Here is a 16,865-nt window from a genome sequence, read left to right as displayed (position 1 = left end):
CACAAGGCCAGCCATGAGCTCATGCAGCTTCTGTCAGAGCAGAGGCAGCCAGAGCCCAAGCCCTTGCTTGGGGAGGACAGCCTGGACCTACAATGCAGAGCACGGTGCATCCCTGGGTCTGGGTTGCCAACAGCATCGAGTACTTGAACAGGGTCTCAGGAGCCTGATGCTCATCCATAGGGAGCTGAGAAACAGGCACCCTTACAGCAGGGCCGCAAGAGGGGGCTTGCAGGGGCCTGTCAGCACAACCCAAGGCAGCCCCCCTTCCTTAGATGGGGACACACACTCACCCCTTTCCCCAGGACAGGGGGAGCAGACACTGGCCCCACCATGTCCCCCTTCAAGGTGCAGATTCCCAGGGGTCACAGGCACCAAGGGGGCACATAGAACACCCCTGGTCCTTTCTCTCTGCCACACTTTGGCCCAACAGGGGCCAAGAGCCCAGATCCCTGCTGTTCTCCCTGCAGATTCTCTTTGCACATGGAGCAACTGTCCCTCAGCCCACCATGGCTGGAACAACCAAAGAGAACTCAACCCAGCCATAGGGATTCTATAGGTTGGAGGCACCTTTCTGGCCCTAATCACCCCAAGGTGCTTCCACCTGCATTCCAAAGCACCTACATCACTCAGGCTGTACTGGGGAGCCCAGTACAGAGCCTTGGCTGATCACAGGGCCGGATGGTGAATTACCCCATGTGCTAAGCACCCTCCTGCCTGGCAGCTGCCACTTTAAGGCCCCCACTCTGGGATACCCCCCAGGCCCATACCCAGCGCAGCCATTCCCAGAGCATCCCCAGCACTTCCCATCCCTGCGTGGGCCCCATGGGAGCACCCGCCAGGCTGTGGGTTGGGTTACGGCCGAGGGGGCTCTGGCACAGGGAGGGACCCGCTCGCCTCCTCCGGAAGAGAGATAAAGCAGCAGGGCCCGACCTCGGGGAGGCAGCGCCTGGCTGGTGTCCATCGCTGCACCAGGGACCATGGTGCTGAGCGGGTGCATGGGGGCGCGGCACGGGGGTGGTGTGGGGCACCCAAGGCAGCTTCCAGGAAGGGGCACGCAGCAAAAGGGGGGACACGGACCTTTATTTTCTGCATATAAAATAAATTACCCCCCCCACACCAAATCCACCCCAAGGAGCCCAAAGTGGGGGGGTCCCTGCAGCCCCCTCCGCACCCATAGCAAGGGTTTGATGCTCGACGAGAGCATCCCCAGCCCCCGGGGTCCTGCCGGCAGCGCCCTCCCCAAGGCGGGGGGGATGCGGGGGATGCTCAGGGCGGCCGGGGCTGGGGGCAGTGCCGGGCCGCCTCCCGCACCAGGCGCTCCTCGCGGGGTGTCCATGGGCGGGCGTAGCCGTGGTCCTGCAGCAGGATGCGGTTGAGGGTGCGCTCGTAGTTAACGTGCCGCCTGGCCATCAGCACGTACTCGGCCCCCTCCCGCAGCGGGGGGCAGCCGCAGGCGTTGGGTACCCACAGGTACTCCCTGCGCAGCAGCGGGGAGCGGTACCGGTACGGAGCCATCACCTCCACCTCGTAGCGCGTCTCCTGCCCCACCAAGCGCCGAGCCAGGATCCGGCCCCGGAACGCTGCGGGGCGAGGTGCGGGGCACCCTGAGCCGGGCACGGCCCCAGCCCCAGCCCCACCGATGTCCTGCCCCGAAACCCTCCCCATCCCTGGCGCTCACCAAAGTCGCTCTGGCAGAGGTGGAGGATGCGCTGCGAGCGGCCCTTGGGGGTTCGGCACCTCCCGCATCGCCCTGCAGGGGCAAAGCTGCAGCGGTTTAGAGGGGAAAAAGGACACAGAGGCCACAAAACCCCCTCCTGCGGTGCTGGGAGGGAGCATTGAGGGCCCCATAAGGCAAGAGGGGGCACACGGGGCCCCTGAGATGGGGGGAGAGTTAAGCCGGGGGCCCCCATCAATGAGATCGATCCTTGGGGCTCTCCGGGATGCTCTGCACAGCAGAGAGCCCCGGAGCATGGGGGGGATGCAGGCACCTGCGGGGACCCCGGCCCAGCCAGGGGGGCTCCTCGGTGGCGGCTCCGTGGCAGAGCTGGGGGGCAGAGCTGGGGGTCCCGGGGGGTCCTGGGGTGGGGGGGTGCCAGCCCCTCGGGGCTGGGGCTGCCGCAGGGGGCTGGAGTTGCCATGGGCAGGATGCGGGTGCCCACGGGGCAGCCAGAACTCGTACTCGATGCCAGGGTTGGGCTCCTGCAGGAGGACCTGCACAGGCAGGGGCAGAGCTAAGGGGAGCGATGGGGAACGGGGGATGGCTGCCCCCCATCCCTGCACCAGCTCTGCCCTCACCATCACTTGCAGATCCTCATCAGTGGGGCCAGGGGCCTCCAGGCTCTCAGTGCCATCGGGGCTCCGGGTGTAGTGTAGCCGGGTGCCGGCTGCTTCGTACTGCCCCGGCCAGGCGATGGACCAGTCCCCATTGAGCACATAGCGCCCATCGCTCGTCATCAGGGCTGCAGGAGGGAGCGTGTCTGAGGCATAAGCACTGCATGGACGCTGGGACCCCTGCACCGGGCAATGCCTGGGTCCCCACCGAAGGCCTCTCCCCAGGCGGGGAGGGCAGCGTGGGCTGGGAGAGCTGCGGCCGGGGCTTACGAGAAATCTGCTTTCTTGTGAGATCTTGGCTTTCATCCCGAGCCAAACCCTGGTGTGCAAACTGCCCCCGAGCATGGTCCCGGGGGGGGACAGGGACCCGACTGCACTGAGAGGGGAACTGGGGGGTCTGGGGATCCCAGTCCTGGCCCTGCTCCAGCTCAGCCCTTCCCCAAAACCACAGCCGCAGCCTCTGGAAAACTGCCCCAAGTGTTCATTGGAATGTCCATGGAACCTGCATCGGAGCAGGGAACCGCAGGGAACGGCACAGAGCAAACCCCCCTTACCCTTCCATCACTGCACCCGTGGGTAGCACCAACCAGGGCTGACTGGGAGAGACTGGGACTGACTGGGAGGGACTGGGACTGACTGGGACAGAGACAGGACATGTCCTACCGAGGTAGTTGCGGCTCTTGTCCGTCACCTTGATGTGGCTGGCCCCAGCTGGGATCCTGGTCACATTCATGTACCCAAAAGAACCTGGGCAGATGGGGCAGAGTCAGGGCAGAGCTGGGGCATGGCCTGAGGGGACAGCCCAGGGATGGGGCAGGAGGGGAATGGGCACAGAGCAGCTCTGGGGCTTGGGCAGCTCCAGCCCTGTCCCAGGCACCAGCAGCATCAACCCAGTTGGGCCTCACATGCTGGGACATCTGGGGCACCCAGCAATGGCCCTGGAGGAGCCTAAGTGCCATATGGGGCTGTGTGCTCCCATGGGCCTCATCATCCCCTCAGCCTGGCCAGGCACCCTATGGACCCTGAAGGTGGACACATGGATCCTGGGTGCTGCCTGGGACCCCATGGACCACGGAGGTGCCCCAAAGATCTGCCCCAGAGGAGCAATACCCCCTGTAATGGGGCAGACCCCAGTGAGGGGTCTCCTTCGAGCCAACTGCCCCTGTGCCCACATGTTGGTGACAGGAAGGGATTGGGCACAGTGCTCCCATGGTGACTGCAGAGATGGAGAGGGGATGGGGGAAACGGGACCCAGGCAATGCCCTGGGGACACAAGCAGGGGACAAGAGGACAGGGGAGCCAAGAACCAAAGCATTCACCCATGGAGGGGGCCGGGGCAATGGTTCATTCACCGGAGGAGGCGTCCTCGCCCTGGAAGAGCCGATGCACAAAGAGACACGCATCGTGGCCCCCGCCGCACGGCCCGCAGGTATCCGGCCGCACACCCGTGCCCAGGATCCCATCGCAGCCCACGCTCTGCAAGGAGCCAAGACACGGCCTCAAGGAGGGGACTCAGGGCTGGGGGTCCCCGGGGGTCCTGGCCCCATGAACCCACCAAGCAGCGCCCGCTGACACAGAGGTCCGGAGAGCCGGGGCCGCAGCGGGTGCCATCCAGCACCCGGCCGAAGGTGTAGTAGAAGTTGTGCCCCACGGCCAAGCAGTTCAGGTCACAGACGTTGGGGGCTGATGGAGGAGGGAGGGAAGAGAAGAGGGTGATGCTGGTGGCAGCCGTAGCCCCTGGTCAACCTGGTGATGCTGCCGCCCGGCCCCGGGACTCACCTCCATGGAAGGGCACCCACTGGTACCGGGCTGATGTGCCCAGGATGGGCTTGTTGTCGTAGAGAGAGCACTGCATGGCACGGAAGGGCACGGAGCCGCTGGGGCAGCCCTATGGGAGCGGCAGGATGGAGCCCCACCGGACCAGGACCGGGGCTGGCCATGGCGGTGCGCAGCGCTCACAACGCTCACCTGGAGCTGGCAGAGCCGGTACTGCCGCGGGTCACCCGTGCACGGCTCCTCCTCGCTGGACCTGCGGCCACAGCATCAGCAAGGCAGGGCCCGGGCCCGGGCTCCCTGAGCAGCCCCGCTGCACCCTGCGTTCCTCCGGGAGCCACGGTGCCGCTGAGCCACAGCGGGACCGGGAGGGATGCGTCCCCATGGGGGAGAAGGAGCAGGGACCCCGACATCCCGCCCGGAGCCGCATCCTGCCCTAGCCGCACCAGGAAGGAGGCACCGGGGTCTGGCTCCGGCCGCCCCCTCTAAAATCAGGCTCAGATTTTGGCCAGGGCGCAGAGTGGGGCCGGGGGCCTGCAGGGCTCTGTGCGGAGCAGCGGCGGAGCCACGCCGAGGGGTTTGGGGTGATGCGAGGGATGCCCCGGGCGGGACCGCGCTGCCCCGTCCCGCACTCACCGCAGGCACCTCCGAGTACGGAGGGCGACGCCGTCCCCGCAGGAGCTGGAGCAGGAGCTCCAGGGTCCCCAGGGCCCCCAAGCACCGGGGTCCAGCTGCCAACGGGACCAAGCAGGGGCTGGGGGCTTGGAGACCTGCGCTGGCATCCCCAGGCCTGGGCTCTGCGTGGAGGAAGGGATCAGCGCCGGGGCCGGGATCCAGCGGCCTGGGGGCTGTTACCGAGCACCCCTCGCCCCTCACCTGCGCGGTGCCGACGCCTCTGAGCCAGGCCAGGAGCAGCAGCAGCCACCGGCATCTGCGGGAGCGGCAGGGAGAGCCTGAGCCCACCGGGACCAGCGCGGCGGAGAGGGGGCACCCCCATGCGTGTCCCCCCCCCCCACCACCATCAAGGGGGACCCCATTGAGGGGAAGGGATGCGGCCAAGACCAGAGCAGACCCAGCGGGAGGGCCCGTGCGGGACACGCGGGGCCCGGGGGAAGCAGCGCCGCGTCCCGCACACGTGCCCTGCGTGACGACGGGAACGGCGGAGCCGGGACAGGACCAGACCTGCGCGGCGGGGCCGGGGCTCCCCGCTCCCTGCTCCGGATCCGGCCCCACCATGGGGAGAGCACTGGGGGAGGGCAGCGCTGGGGTCCCCCCCACTGAGCCCCAAAGCCCCTTGCGGTGCGGGGGGTGCCGGCTGCGCCCGTTTCCTCCCTCCCCCGGGAATCCCGCACCCTCGGTCCCCCCCACGCAGAGCAGGGGTCGGGGATTCGCGGTGCCGCAGCCCCGAGGCGATGTCCGGGTGATGTCCAGACCCCGGCAGTGGTTGGGAGGCTCCGAGTGCCTCAGTTTCCCCATCGGAGCGGAGTTGACCCAGGGCAGGGGGGGGTCCCTTGGTGGTCCAAGAGGGGTTAAGCAAGAATCGGGACCTTACCCGGTACCGCGGCGTCCCCGCCCGGCCATTGCGCCCCTCGTCCGGGGCGTCGCGGCGCTCGGTCCCGTTCCGGAGGCAGCGAGGGGGGACCCGGGAGGATCGGGCATCGCCTGCGCAGCTCCGGGGAAAGAGGGGGGGTGGTGGTGGCGGGCGAGGCTTCCCCCCCCGCCCCGTTCGCCTCCCGTCCCTCCCTGCTGCGTTATTAATATCCAGCCCCAAAAGGTGCGCCGAGCCCTCCCCGGCCGCCCGTTAACCCTTCGGGGCCCGGAGCTGCGGCGGTCGAGGGGGGCTGGTGGGGTCTCGGGGGGTGCGGATGCTCCTCTGTGCCATCTGCGCCCCCCAAGGGACGCCACCACCGTCAGCTGCAGAGGGGAAGGGGCAGATGGGAGCTTCCCCCCGGCCTCATCCTGATCTGGGACCCTCCGAGTACCCCCTGATTCTGAGCATCCCCGGGAGGGGTCTGGAACCCACCGGGGGTCCCTGCTTAGCGCTCGGTTGATGCAGCAGGATCTGCTGGGCTGTGCGGGGAGGGCTGGCAGAGCTCGGGGTGCTGGGTGTCCCCCCACCCTCACCCAGCACCCTTTGGGCTGCAGGGGCAGCCGCAGGCACCCACAGCCCAGAGCTGAAGGGGTTACGGTGCTGGGGTGCGGAAGTCCCTTGGGGTTTCCTTACTGCAGGGCAGAGCAAAGTGAGCTGGGTGATGGCTTCGGGGTGCGAAGGGAATGAGCTCCCTGGATGGTGCATTGAGGATGCTGGCACTGGGATGCTCTACAAGCGGGGACGGCTCCTGGGAGAGGTGAACCCCTTATCAATCCTGCACCCCCAGACAGCCCCTTACCCTGTCCGGAACCCCTGTGGTCAGGGTCATCCATCCCCAGGATGTCCTGCTCCAAGGGGGACCCACCACTTCCCCTCTGAGGAAGGGGGACCTGAGGCAGCAGAGAGATGCTGGGATCAAGCCATTGCCAATCAAGTGCCTGGGGTCCGCATTGCTTCTGCCTTGGCTCACCCCGGGGTGCTGAGCTGCTCCCTCCTGTCCTTGCAGGGTGCTTTTGGGCGCTGCTACCAGCTGACGGAGGTGGCCAGCGGCAGGGTCTATGCAGCGAAGGTCATCCCGAGAGCCCATCTCACTGCAGTGGGCATCAGAGAGAGGGTGAGTGCAAGGAGGGGGGACAGAATGCCCCAAAGGAGGGAGGGCAGTGCCCAGAGGGACCCTGCAGAGCCCCACAGCCCTGCCCTTGCCCCTTCTCCCTTGGTCTCAGTTGCTGGGGGGGTCCCCATCCCCATTTCCCAAGGATGCATGCGGGGGATCTGGGATCCAGAGGCTCCCCGGGGGGGCTGCTGGGTTCCTGCCAATGCAGGTGGAGCGGGAGCAGGAGCTGCACGGCCGCCTGCACCACCGGCACATTGTCTGCCTCCATGGGCACTTCGCTGACCAGTACCACATCTACCTGCTGCTGGAGTACTGCAGCCGGAGGGTGAGCAAGCACCAGCACCCCAAAACAGAGCATCCCCATGCCAGGGCTTTACCAGGCCCCACACTGGCACCTTGGTCTGTCCCCAGTCCCTCGCTGACATCCTGTGGGCCCGGGGGAGGCTGACGGAGCCGGAGGTGAGATACTACCTGCTGCAGGTCATCTCAGGGCTGCGCTACCTCCACGGACAGGGCATCATCCACCGGGACCTCAAGCTGAGTGCGTGGGGCAGCGCTGGGAGGGCAGGAGGGGGACCCACACCTGCGGTACCCAGGGCTCACCTCCCTCTGCAGGCAACTTCTTGGTGACCAAGAGGATGCAGGTGAAGATCGGGGACCTGGGGCTGGCGCGGATGAAGGCTCCGGGTGGGCAGCGCTGGGGGTGAGTGGGGCCATGGTGCTGCTGGGCAGGGTGGGGGGGTCACTGCCAGGCTGGGGTTTACCTTGCTTGCTCCCCAGGGCGCTCTGTGGGACACCCAGCTTCCTGGCCCCGGAGGTGTTGGACCGCAAGGGACACGGGGTGCCCTCGGATGTGTGGGCGCTGGGCTGTGCCATGTGAGCAGGGACCTGAAGGATGGGTGCTGGGTGCTCCTGGACACATTAAGCATCCTGACCCCCCCCCCAGGTACATGGCGCTGACAGGCACCCCCCCATTTGAGGCTGCTCAGCGGCAGGAGCTCTACCGGCACATCCGTGCTGCCCGGTACCCGCAGCCGAGCCAGCTCTCAGCCCATGCCCAGGCCCTCATCGCCCGCCTGCTGGCCCCCGAGCCCGCAGCACGGCCCAGCTTGCAGGATGTGCTGGACCACGGCTTCTTCACCCAGGTGAGGGGCCGGTGCAGGGCATGGCCACGGTGGGGATGGGCCAGGGGGTCACTGCCTCTCGCTCCCCAGGGCTTCACACCACAGAGGCTGCCCCCGCGCGCCTGCCACTCGGTGCCCATCTTCCTGGCACAGGCCCTGCCACACAGACTGCGGCGGAGGTTGTGCCGGGAGCATCAGGAGCGACTGGGAGCACTGGGATCACCGCTGCCTCCCCACCAGGAAGGAGCAGGACCTGAGCCATGCAAGCATCCGCTTAGGAAAACCTTTATTAGTGCTAGGAACTGTCTAAAATCCAGTCATTGACACAAGCAGGGCGGGACGTGACCATTACGGATGGTGCACACATACACACACACCAGTCTGCCCTTAGAACAGGTTAACAAGAAGAAATAAATGAAAGAACCAAACCTGAACGAGACCTCTCTTCCCTGGGATGGGGTAGGGACAAAGAGTTGGGGAGGGAGAAGGAGCAGCTCCAAGAAGCCTGGTGCCTGGGGATCACCCATGCAGAGGGAATGCTTGGGGCAGCATCACATCCCCTTGCTCTGCCTGGCTGCGAGCTCCTGCACCACCTCTAACCGCACCAACAGCGAGGCTTACTGGAAGGAGGAGCTGAGTTATCTGTGGCCCAGGAAGGAAAGTGTGTGGCTTCCCTGCCCAGCTTCAGTTCTCTCCCTCAAGAGGTCTGAAAGAAAACACTGAAAGCTTGGTAAAACGTGACACTGAAACACCCACAGCATTAACTCGAGCAGCCCTGGCCCCTGTGACACTCACCTATGCCTAGAACAGAGGGTGGGGACAAAGACAAGATGCTCAGCATGGCCCCAGCAAGCACCAAGGAGCCACTTTGCTGCTTACAGACCTGTCCACATCAGCGCAAGAGGGGACCGGTGAGGGAGGGTGTCACCAGGGGGTGTGGGGCACGGAGGGGAGGTGACAGCAACAACTTTGTCTGCACTTGGGGTGAGTTTCTTCCTATGGTGTCAGTCACTGCAGGGAACGAGGCAGAGCTGCTCAGTGGCAGCCCAGACTGGAGGAGAAGCGAAGGAACAGCCTGGTTGGGGAGGAAGATGCAGCACAAGACCCTGGGTGGGGGGTACCCATGTGCAGCCCTGGCTGGGATGATGGATGCACCCATCAGCACCCTCCATGTGCTGCACCAATCCCACAGCCCTCTTACAGCATCACCCGAGGCTGGAGGTAGGGCAGGATGCCAGAGACTGAGATCTGCCCTCCAGGACCATCACCACACATCCCTCATGCCAGTAGGAGCTCACAGCTCCCCCCTGCTGCCTTCCACCTACCCCACACACTCCCTGCTGAAACCCTTCCCCAGTCCATGTGTGATTCCTACAGGAGCAAACCCAGAAACCAGGTTTTGACCTTGGGGGCAGTGCTCCCCCATCCCACAGTCAGAGCAGAGCTGCCCTCCTGCCTGCTTGGGCTAGGAGTACAGCGTGGCAAAGGGGGGGACATGATGCTGTGCAACCCCACGCTGCATGGGCACCAGTTGCAGGGTGCCTGGGGACAGGGGAAGAGCTGGGGGAAGCAGAGCGTGGCTGCTCCCAAGGCCGGGCAAAGGGCTCCTGCTGGCCCCCAGCTCGGCGCCTGGCACAAAGCCACCCGGTATTTTTATCCTGGCATCTGTGTTGTTTGAAGCTGTCAGCTTCTCCTGCTTTAAACACAGCCCTGCCCTGTCCCACCCTGGCTCATAGGACAGCAACAGCAACACACCCTGAAGCTGGCCCCTGGCACAAGGTCCCAGCACCTCCAATATAGCCCAAGGGAAGCCTGACAGCATTCAAGGCCCAGGCCACGCTCCCCAGACCCACCATTGCTCTGGGAATAGCTGCACTGGCCACCTCTGCCCCCCTCCCAGGCCTGCTGCCCAGGCAGGGGTGGCTGAGGGATTCAGGGCAGGACATTCCAGTAATTGCAATGGGATCTGGGATCTGCCCATCTTTATTCCACAGCTGGCCTAAGAGAGGGAGAACGTGGCTCCCAACCAGCTCCTCAGGCCACTTGTTTGGTGCTTGGAACAGTTAAGTCTGCCCCACGGCACAAAACAAGCCAAGCCTGGTGGGAAGTCTCATTCCTTAAAAAGAAGGGATTTAGAACAATGACTGAAGCTTGGTAACCGCTCTCACCCTCCTCCCTGGCTACAAACGAGGCCAAAACTCACCCTGGTGCAGAAATCAGGCTTGAAGTTCTGCCAATTCGTGTGGCTAATGACAGCCCCAACCCCTTTGTGCAGAGGTGTGTGTGACAAAGGCAGCTCAGCTCCCTTGGCAGAGCTGTCACTGCAGAGCCCTGTGACAGCTCTGCAGGGCTGAACCTGGCTCCTGAAGGCCAGGGTGAGCTTGGAGCAGGATCCTGGAGGAACAGCTCCAGGTAGGGGCTGCCCCAGGGTGCATTTGGTGACAGAAGTAGGGGGTATTGCTTGGCCTGAGAGGACTGGAGTGTAGACAAAAGGAGCTGGCTTGACTCAAAACAGGCTGGAGCAGCTTCTCAGCAGGCTGAAGGCAGCGAGTTGCTCTCTACCTTCAGTCCTTTGCTGGCCAGGAAGGCATCCTGCTTAGGCTCACGGCCCAGGAACTTCTTCAGCATGTCAGAAGCATCCAGGGAACCGCCAGGATGCAGGATGCAATTCCTGTAATCCATGCCCACCTGCAAGCAGAGAGAGACAGGGGGACGTGTTAAGACACCCGCTGATGCTGCCACCTCCCTCCACTCCCCTGCCACACACTGGGAGCCTGTGTGGGACATCCTCCTACCTTACAGTTCATGATCCCCTCCTGCTTGAAGCGTGTGTGGAACATATCCATGGAGTACACTTCACTCCAGAGGTAGCCGTAGTACTGGGCATCGTAGCCTCCAGCCAGGTGGCCAAACGTAGCAGGCATGTTTGTACCTTTGTGCAAAGGATGGGAAGGGGAGTTAACAGGAAAGGCTACTGGAGTTGCTCACAGCATGGAAAACCCCTTCCATAGTGTAAATATGTCAGAGCAGACACTGGGTCAGGTTGCTGACAATCCCAAGGGAAACAGGGGAGAACTTTCCAGCTATTTTGGTTATCGTTTCAGCCCTGCTTTTCCTGGAGCCAGCAGAAGCTGTCTCTACTGAGCCAGCCTGAAGCCCAAGCCTTGAAAACCTTATGAGCCAAGCTTGCAGGTGGGCATGGATTACAGGACCCCAAGCCCTTGTGTACCTGGTGTAGCAGGGACGCCCAGCACCTCTTCACATAGCCCAGCAAACACCTCCACGGGGTCAGCCTTCGTCTGGGTGTGCAGTGCCTGGTCCACCTTGGCCAGCACGATCTGACGCAAGTTGAAGAGCCCTGTTTCCAGAAGGAGGAGGCAAAATGAGCTGCTTCCTGCAGGCAGGAGCATCTCCAAGGCTGGCTCTCAGCCCTGCAGGCTGGGGGCCTCCCATAGTTCTGCTCACACCCAACTTCGGATCCCTCTCCCCCATCCTTGTTCAGCAGCACCCATCCCCTAGGTCCCCAGGGCACCATGGAGAGCAAAGCAAAGCCTTTCCTCTACCTGGCCAGCTCACTAAGGGTCTCCTCCTCCCCACACTCAAGGGAACACCACAGCAAGGCCCCTTGTCCCCTTGCTGGGGACAGCACAGGGCCCTTGCTCCCTCCAGCCCCTCCGCAGGGACCAACCTGTGTTTGCCTGCCGGGATTTAATGAGCTTCTCCAGCAGCTCGTCCGGGATGGGGCTTCCAGTTTTGTAGTGCCTGGACATGCGCAGCAGTGGCTCCTTCTCCCACACCCAGTTCTCCAGCATCTGTGATGGTGCCTCAACAAAGTCCCGCTCCACATGTGTCCCACTGAACATGGCAAACTCCGCCTAGGAGATGCAGCAAGCTGAATGGGATGTCATTTAACCCCCACAGGAGAGCATGACAAGGGGGAAAGGTAACAAACCGGCCCCTCTGCCAGCCCAGCCAGGCCTCACCTGAGAGCACAGCTGGTGCATGACATGCCCGAATTCATGGAAGTATGTCTCCACTTCATCGTGCTGCAGCAGGGAGGGTGCATCCGGTGTGGGCTTGGTGAAATTAGCCACCATGGCAGCCACTGAGATCTGCCGGCTGGAGTCTGGCAGAAGGCAGCCTGGCTGCAGGCCGAAGCAGGCTGCGTGCCCGTATTTGCCTTCCCTAGGGCAGGAAGAGGGGACTGTTACACAGATCACCCCCAAGGCCATCCATGAACCACCACCACCCTGCTCAGAGCAAAACCCCATGCTCTGCCCTGCCTGAGCAGACATGGCTCCCACCGCACAACCCCATATCTGGCAGTGGGACTGCCTCTTCCCCATGCCCTATCCCTCCTCTCTTGCTTCACCTTGCCCAAGGCCTCACCTTGGGTACAGGTCCAGGTAGAATTTGCCAATGATCTCCCCAGAGGAGGCATCTTTCACCGTGTAGAGCTGGACGTCTTCATGCCAGACCTGAGCTTTCTCTTCCAGATGGAAGGTGAGGCCCAGCAGCTCCTGGTAGATGGCCAGCAGGCCTGTGGTGACCACCTGCATGGGGAAGTACTCCTTCAGCAGATTCTGGTCCACACTGTACTTGGTCTCCTCCACCTGGTTCATGTAATAGCGCATGTCCCAGGCATTGATGCGGTTGTCAAACTCCAGGCCGCGCTTCTCGCACTCTTTCTTTTTCAGGTCCAGGATCACAGCTCGCTCCTTCTCCCCAAGGGGTTTCAGCTTCTGAGCCAGCTCATCTAGGAAAACCAAGGCAGGCAGGGTCAGTGCCCAGGGCTGAGAGCAGCAGACCTGGCTCAACACATGCCCCAGCTCTTGGCTCCACAGCCCAGTGCCATACCCAGGAACGAAGCCACAATCTTGCTGCTTTTAGCCATGTTCATCTCCAGCACGAAGTCTGCGTGCGTGTTGAAGCCCAGCAGACTGGCTTTCTGAGCCCGCAAATCCACCAGCTCCTTGAGGATCAAGCAGTTCTCCTGCATGGCAGAGTCAGAGAGAGTAAAGTGAAGCACAAGCCCCAGTGTTGAAAGAAGCACAAATGTCAGACAAGACCCCTTCAGTGTCTGGCCCTGCTGGCAAGCAGCAAGGCTCACCTACCTCCTTGCACCTGGAGTTGAACATTTCCTCCACCTTCCTCCTTGTCTCAGGCACGTAGCACTTCTTCAGGAGAGGGAAATAGTGGGGGTATTTCAAGGTGACTTTCAGCTTGCCATCCTCTGTTTTCTCCAGGGAGTTCAGGAAGTCCTCAGGGAGCCCTCCTGAGAAAAGAGCAGACAAGAATGATGGAGAGCCCAGGCCTCTCCAGAAATACCAGCTCTGGGACTGAGGACAGGATCAGGCTCTTGCTCCTTAGCCAGGGGAATCCAGGCACTCAAGGCCACAGTAGCAGAGAAATAAGCCTGAGTGCTCCATACCTAGTTCTTCCTTTGAGAAGGGCAAGTAGGTGGTGTCTTCATTGAGGTTCTTGTTGAAGTCTATGCAAAGGACGCTCAGCTTTTTCTTAATAGCTTTGATTTTCTTTAAAACACAGATGAACAGAGAAAAGTTAGTCCAAAGGGGGAAGTCAAACAGCACCATCCACTGTCTGCAGGCAGCAGCCTGCTGAGCTGCCCAGTAGTGAGTCTGTACTTGGCTTGAATTCAAAGACAACGCAGCAGAATTAACTGCATGAAGGTGCTGAGCTCTCAGCTTAGTACAGGCTCCCTTGGATCACACCTGGTAGGAAAGCAGCCATCTCAGCAAGGTCCTGACTGTCTCCTGCCAGTTCAGGAGGTGCAGGTGCTTAAGCAACAACCTCCTCTACCTTCATTTCACTTCACCTTCTCTTCTATTTTTAATCCAGCTCCAAGCTCCTTCACTCAGCCACCGGTGCATGGTAAAAGGGGGAGATGCTGAGCAGCTCAGTCCCCCTCTCCTGATCACCCCTTTGCATGCAGGGATTGGGTGCTGCTTCCACTTGACCTGCACAGCACCATCTGCAATTTCAGCTTCTCAGGAGCCCCTCAACTTCCAGTGTTGACCCCACTTTGTAAATGTCATCCCCTTTAGAGGAAAGGAAAAAGAGGGGAGCATAGAGGCATCACCAGTGTGCCCAAAGTCATGGGAATCGGGGGCAAAACTTGAGTCTAAGCCTCAGTCCTCTGCTCTAACGCTACAATGTCCTCTCAGCCCTGCAAGGCTCCCATGCATGTGCTTACTTTAAGCTCTGTGATCTCACCTCCTGCGTTTCCTCAGGGAGATGGAGACCGTTTCTTTTACCCAGTTTGATCAGCCTCTCGAGATACCTCTTTGCTTCAGGCTTCAGTGAAGCACTCTCTGCTTTCTCCTGTAAAACAAACCCAGAGGCACAGGGATCAGGTGTTGCAGAAAGCCAGTTCCTGGTGGGAGTTGGGGGTTATTGTAACACCAGTGACCCAGAAGCAGATGGAAACACCCCACAAGAGGGCTTTGGTTTGGTGTGTTAGCTACTAGCAGACTGCTTTAAGCACATCACCTTCATGCCATAGTACAGCACGTTCCAGGGCGTTACCCTGCCCTGTCACCATAGAAGGCAGGCTGGGCTTACTAACACCACCTTATCAAAGGGGTAACTGAGGCCCTGAGGGAAGGAAGAGCCCTCAAAGCCCAAGTTTCTAGTTCCCAAAAGCAGCTGGACCGTTCTGCTGTGATCACACAGCGATTCAGTTCCACACCTGACTCGCCATCATTCACTTGGAAGTTCTGGGATGAGGAAAAAGGGTTTGTTGTAATTCCAGGAGGTTTCAGTGCCCTGCTCAGGGACATCACTGACCTGGAGCCAAACAATCCTCTGGTACACGTCCTGCCTCATGCTCATCTCCACGTCGAACTCTGAGAGCTTCTTGTCAGCCTCAGTGCTCGCTGCACGGATGTCTTTGCAAGGAGAGACGTGCTGGGGGAAGTCCAGCATGTTCCGACGGACTGCACGACACAAGAGGGACTGTGGTAAAGGCAATGGCTTCATGTCCCAGAGCTGCTCGTGAGTGGGAGTGCACACAGAGAGCCTGTGTTAACTGGGAGCCAGTTTGACAGCCCCGGAGCCTGACCTGCCTGCCCACACAAGGGAAGAGTGAGGCAAGCGGCTGCCATCAGACAAACCCAGCACTGTCCTCTGCAAGCAGCACACTGTCACTCACAGCACCCTGTCACCCTTCCCCATTGCCATCCACTGATTTCCCTCCACAATCCTTCTTTCTCACAAACCCCTCAATGATTTTCCTCCTTTACAGCTGGTATCAGAATCACACGATTTCTATGCTGGCAGACATAAGGCAGCATCCTCTCCTTATAGGACCAAGCTAAAAGTGACAGACCTTTACTGCAGACACCCCTCAAAAGCCACCACACCCCAGGTATGCTCTGGCCTCAAGTGTTTCCATTTTAGAAGTGAAAACAAGCTGTCATCATCTCTGAACTAACACAACTGCAGTGGGAAGGTGCTGCCCTCCAGGCCCGAGGCCTCTCCACCCAGCAGAAAGGGAGCAGGCAGCTACTCTCTGCTGCCTACTTAAAGTGCTGATGGTTCTGCTAAAGTTAACATTACCCCCCCTTAGTAAGGGCTTTTTCTCTTGCTTTAGGAAGAAGAAATCAGAGGGAAGAAATAAAAGGCTTGCAAGCTGGCTTCTGCTCCGCACAGAAGCCCTAAAATAATGGCAGTGTTTGAACAAGGCACACAGAGAGATATTTACCTGCTGCCTTAAAGAAAATGTTAGCAAAGAGCTGAAGATTTCTTAGATCATCTGAACCATTTCTGCCAACACACGATTTGTTCCCACTAATGCACCTTAAAAGCAGGAGACAACCTGGCTACTCCCACCACAGACCAGGCTGCTGCCAAAGCACTGTCCCCATTTTAGACCCGCTCTTCTATGCCAAATCTCTATTCTTTGTACTCATATCTAAGCTGTATAAACATTAACTGGAAAAAAATCCCAACAGACTGCTGAGGGAGCCAAGGGAAGGAAAAAGGAGGTAAAAGTCCAGAGGGAAAAAACAAACACCAAAACCCCTTTGTGAGACGTGGATTTCCAGACCTCCTTCTCCGTGTACATACCTGTATATTCAACTTCCACATCTGCCAGTGCCTTGAGGGTGTTTTCATAGGACACCTCACCCTGCTCCTGGGAGCCCACCCGGTCGTACACAACCTTGGTCCTCTCTGTCAGATCTGCAGCCATGGTTTCGATCTGCTCGGCCGTCAGGTCCCATCTCAGCTGGTTTGCCAGCAGCCTGGGGGACTGGCTATCCACAACGTTACCTGGAGACAGGAGGGGAGGAAACGCTCTGTTGAGCCGCAGCCTTTACACAAGCTGGAAGGAAAAACGCAGCTACACAGCGAAGGATCGATAAAAGCACTTAAAGGGGAGGCCCAGCAAACAAACCACGCCGATGGACAACCAGGCTGCGAAGGAACGCGGGCGCTAGCGCCAAGCGGCGGCCCGGTTACGCTCCGGGCGCTGTTTACCCTCTCAAGCACCACCAGCCCTTCATAGAAACCCGACTCCCCGCCGTGCCCCCGGCAGGAGCCTCCGGGACCGGAGCTGTAGGGCAAAGAGGTGACAGCGGGGGGGGGTAAGGAGACCAGCGGCTCCCTACGGCACCCCTTGGGGGGGGGGAGCCCCGGCTCCTTCCTCCTGCCCTATCCCGCTTTCCTCCGCCTCACTCCTTCACCTCCTGCCCCCGGTCGACCCCAGCCCCGTCCCGCCGCCGGTACCTGCGGGGGGCGCCATGCCGGGAGGCGCCGCGCTGCGGACGAGGCCGGGAGAGAACCGTGCCGGCCCCGCGCACAGAGCATGTGCCCCAACCATAGAGGCGGGCAGAGAGAGCGGCCGCGCAGAGGGATTCTGGGAGCTTGGAGGACTCAGCGCCGCTCTCCCCTTCCCCTCACTGTATCCGGG

General features: G+C 61.2%; 4 protein-coding genes across 4 annotated transcripts in view; 1 reads left to right on the top strand and 3 right to left on the bottom strand.

The window, feature by feature from the left end:
* PEX11G (peroxisomal biogenesis factor 11 gamma) overlaps positions 1 to 16,865 on the bottom strand; it is a 343,872-nt gene that overhangs the window by 92,514 nt on the left and 234,493 nt on the right. The gene's annotated exons all lie outside the window — the stretch shown is intronic.
* On the bottom strand, positions 1,150 to 4,886 carry ADAMTSL5 (ADAMTS like 5). Its single transcript, XM_061361816.1, is given in 11 exon segments — positions 1,150 to 1,580; positions 1,679 to 1,750; positions 1,989 to 2,211; positions 2,296 to 2,846; positions 2,849 to 2,951; positions 2,954 to 3,078; positions 3,684 to 3,807; positions 3,887 to 4,014; positions 4,111 to 4,219; positions 4,300 to 4,360; positions 4,741 to 4,886. Coding segments are annotated over 11 exon segments (1,956 nt in total). The 3' UTR covers positions 1,150 to 1,266.
* On the top strand, positions 6,277 to 8,190 carry LOC133220520 (inactive serine/threonine-protein kinase PLK5-like). The gene is made up of 8 exons (XM_061369101.1): positions 6,277 to 6,452; positions 6,702 to 7,134; positions 7,221 to 7,350; positions 7,425 to 7,512; positions 7,590 to 7,685; positions 7,756 to 7,954; positions 8,024 to 8,112; positions 8,178 to 8,190. Exons 2-8 carry the CDS (start codon positions 7,012 to 7,014, stop codon positions 8,188 to 8,190), a joined length of 738 nt encoding a protein of 245 aa, XP_061225085.1. The 5' UTR covers positions 6,277 to 6,452; positions 6,702 to 7,011.
* On the bottom strand, positions 10,141 to 16,861 carry THOP1 (thimet oligopeptidase 1). Its single transcript, XM_061351327.1, has 13 exons — positions 16,682 to 16,861; positions 16,022 to 16,225; positions 14,741 to 14,889; positions 14,168 to 14,275; positions 13,365 to 13,467; positions 13,048 to 13,208; positions 12,791 to 12,926; positions 12,323 to 12,689; positions 11,917 to 12,118; positions 11,622 to 11,808; positions 11,163 to 11,291; positions 10,729 to 10,865; positions 10,141 to 10,621 (listed from the first exon to the last, which is right to left on the bottom strand). The coding sequence occupies exons 1-13, from the start codon at positions 16,773 to 16,775 to the stop codon at positions 10,463 to 10,465; spliced, it is 2,136 nt and encodes a 711-aa protein (XP_061207311.1). The 5' UTR covers positions 16,776 to 16,861; the 3' UTR covers positions 10,141 to 10,462.

The sequence above is a fragment of the Neopsephotus bourkii genome, unplaced genomic scaffold (assembly GCF_033783945.1).
Source record: "Neopsephotus bourkii isolate Nb327-2 ecotype Australia unplaced genomic scaffold, CSIRO-AGI_Nbou_v1 NB_2, whole genome shotgun sequence".
Classification (NCBI taxonomy): domain Eukaryota; kingdom Metazoa; phylum Chordata; class Aves; order Psittaciformes; family Psittacidae; genus Neopsephotus; species Neopsephotus bourkii.
Note: the sequence above shows the minus strand (reverse complement) of the source record. Positions and strands in the feature narration are given on the sequence as shown.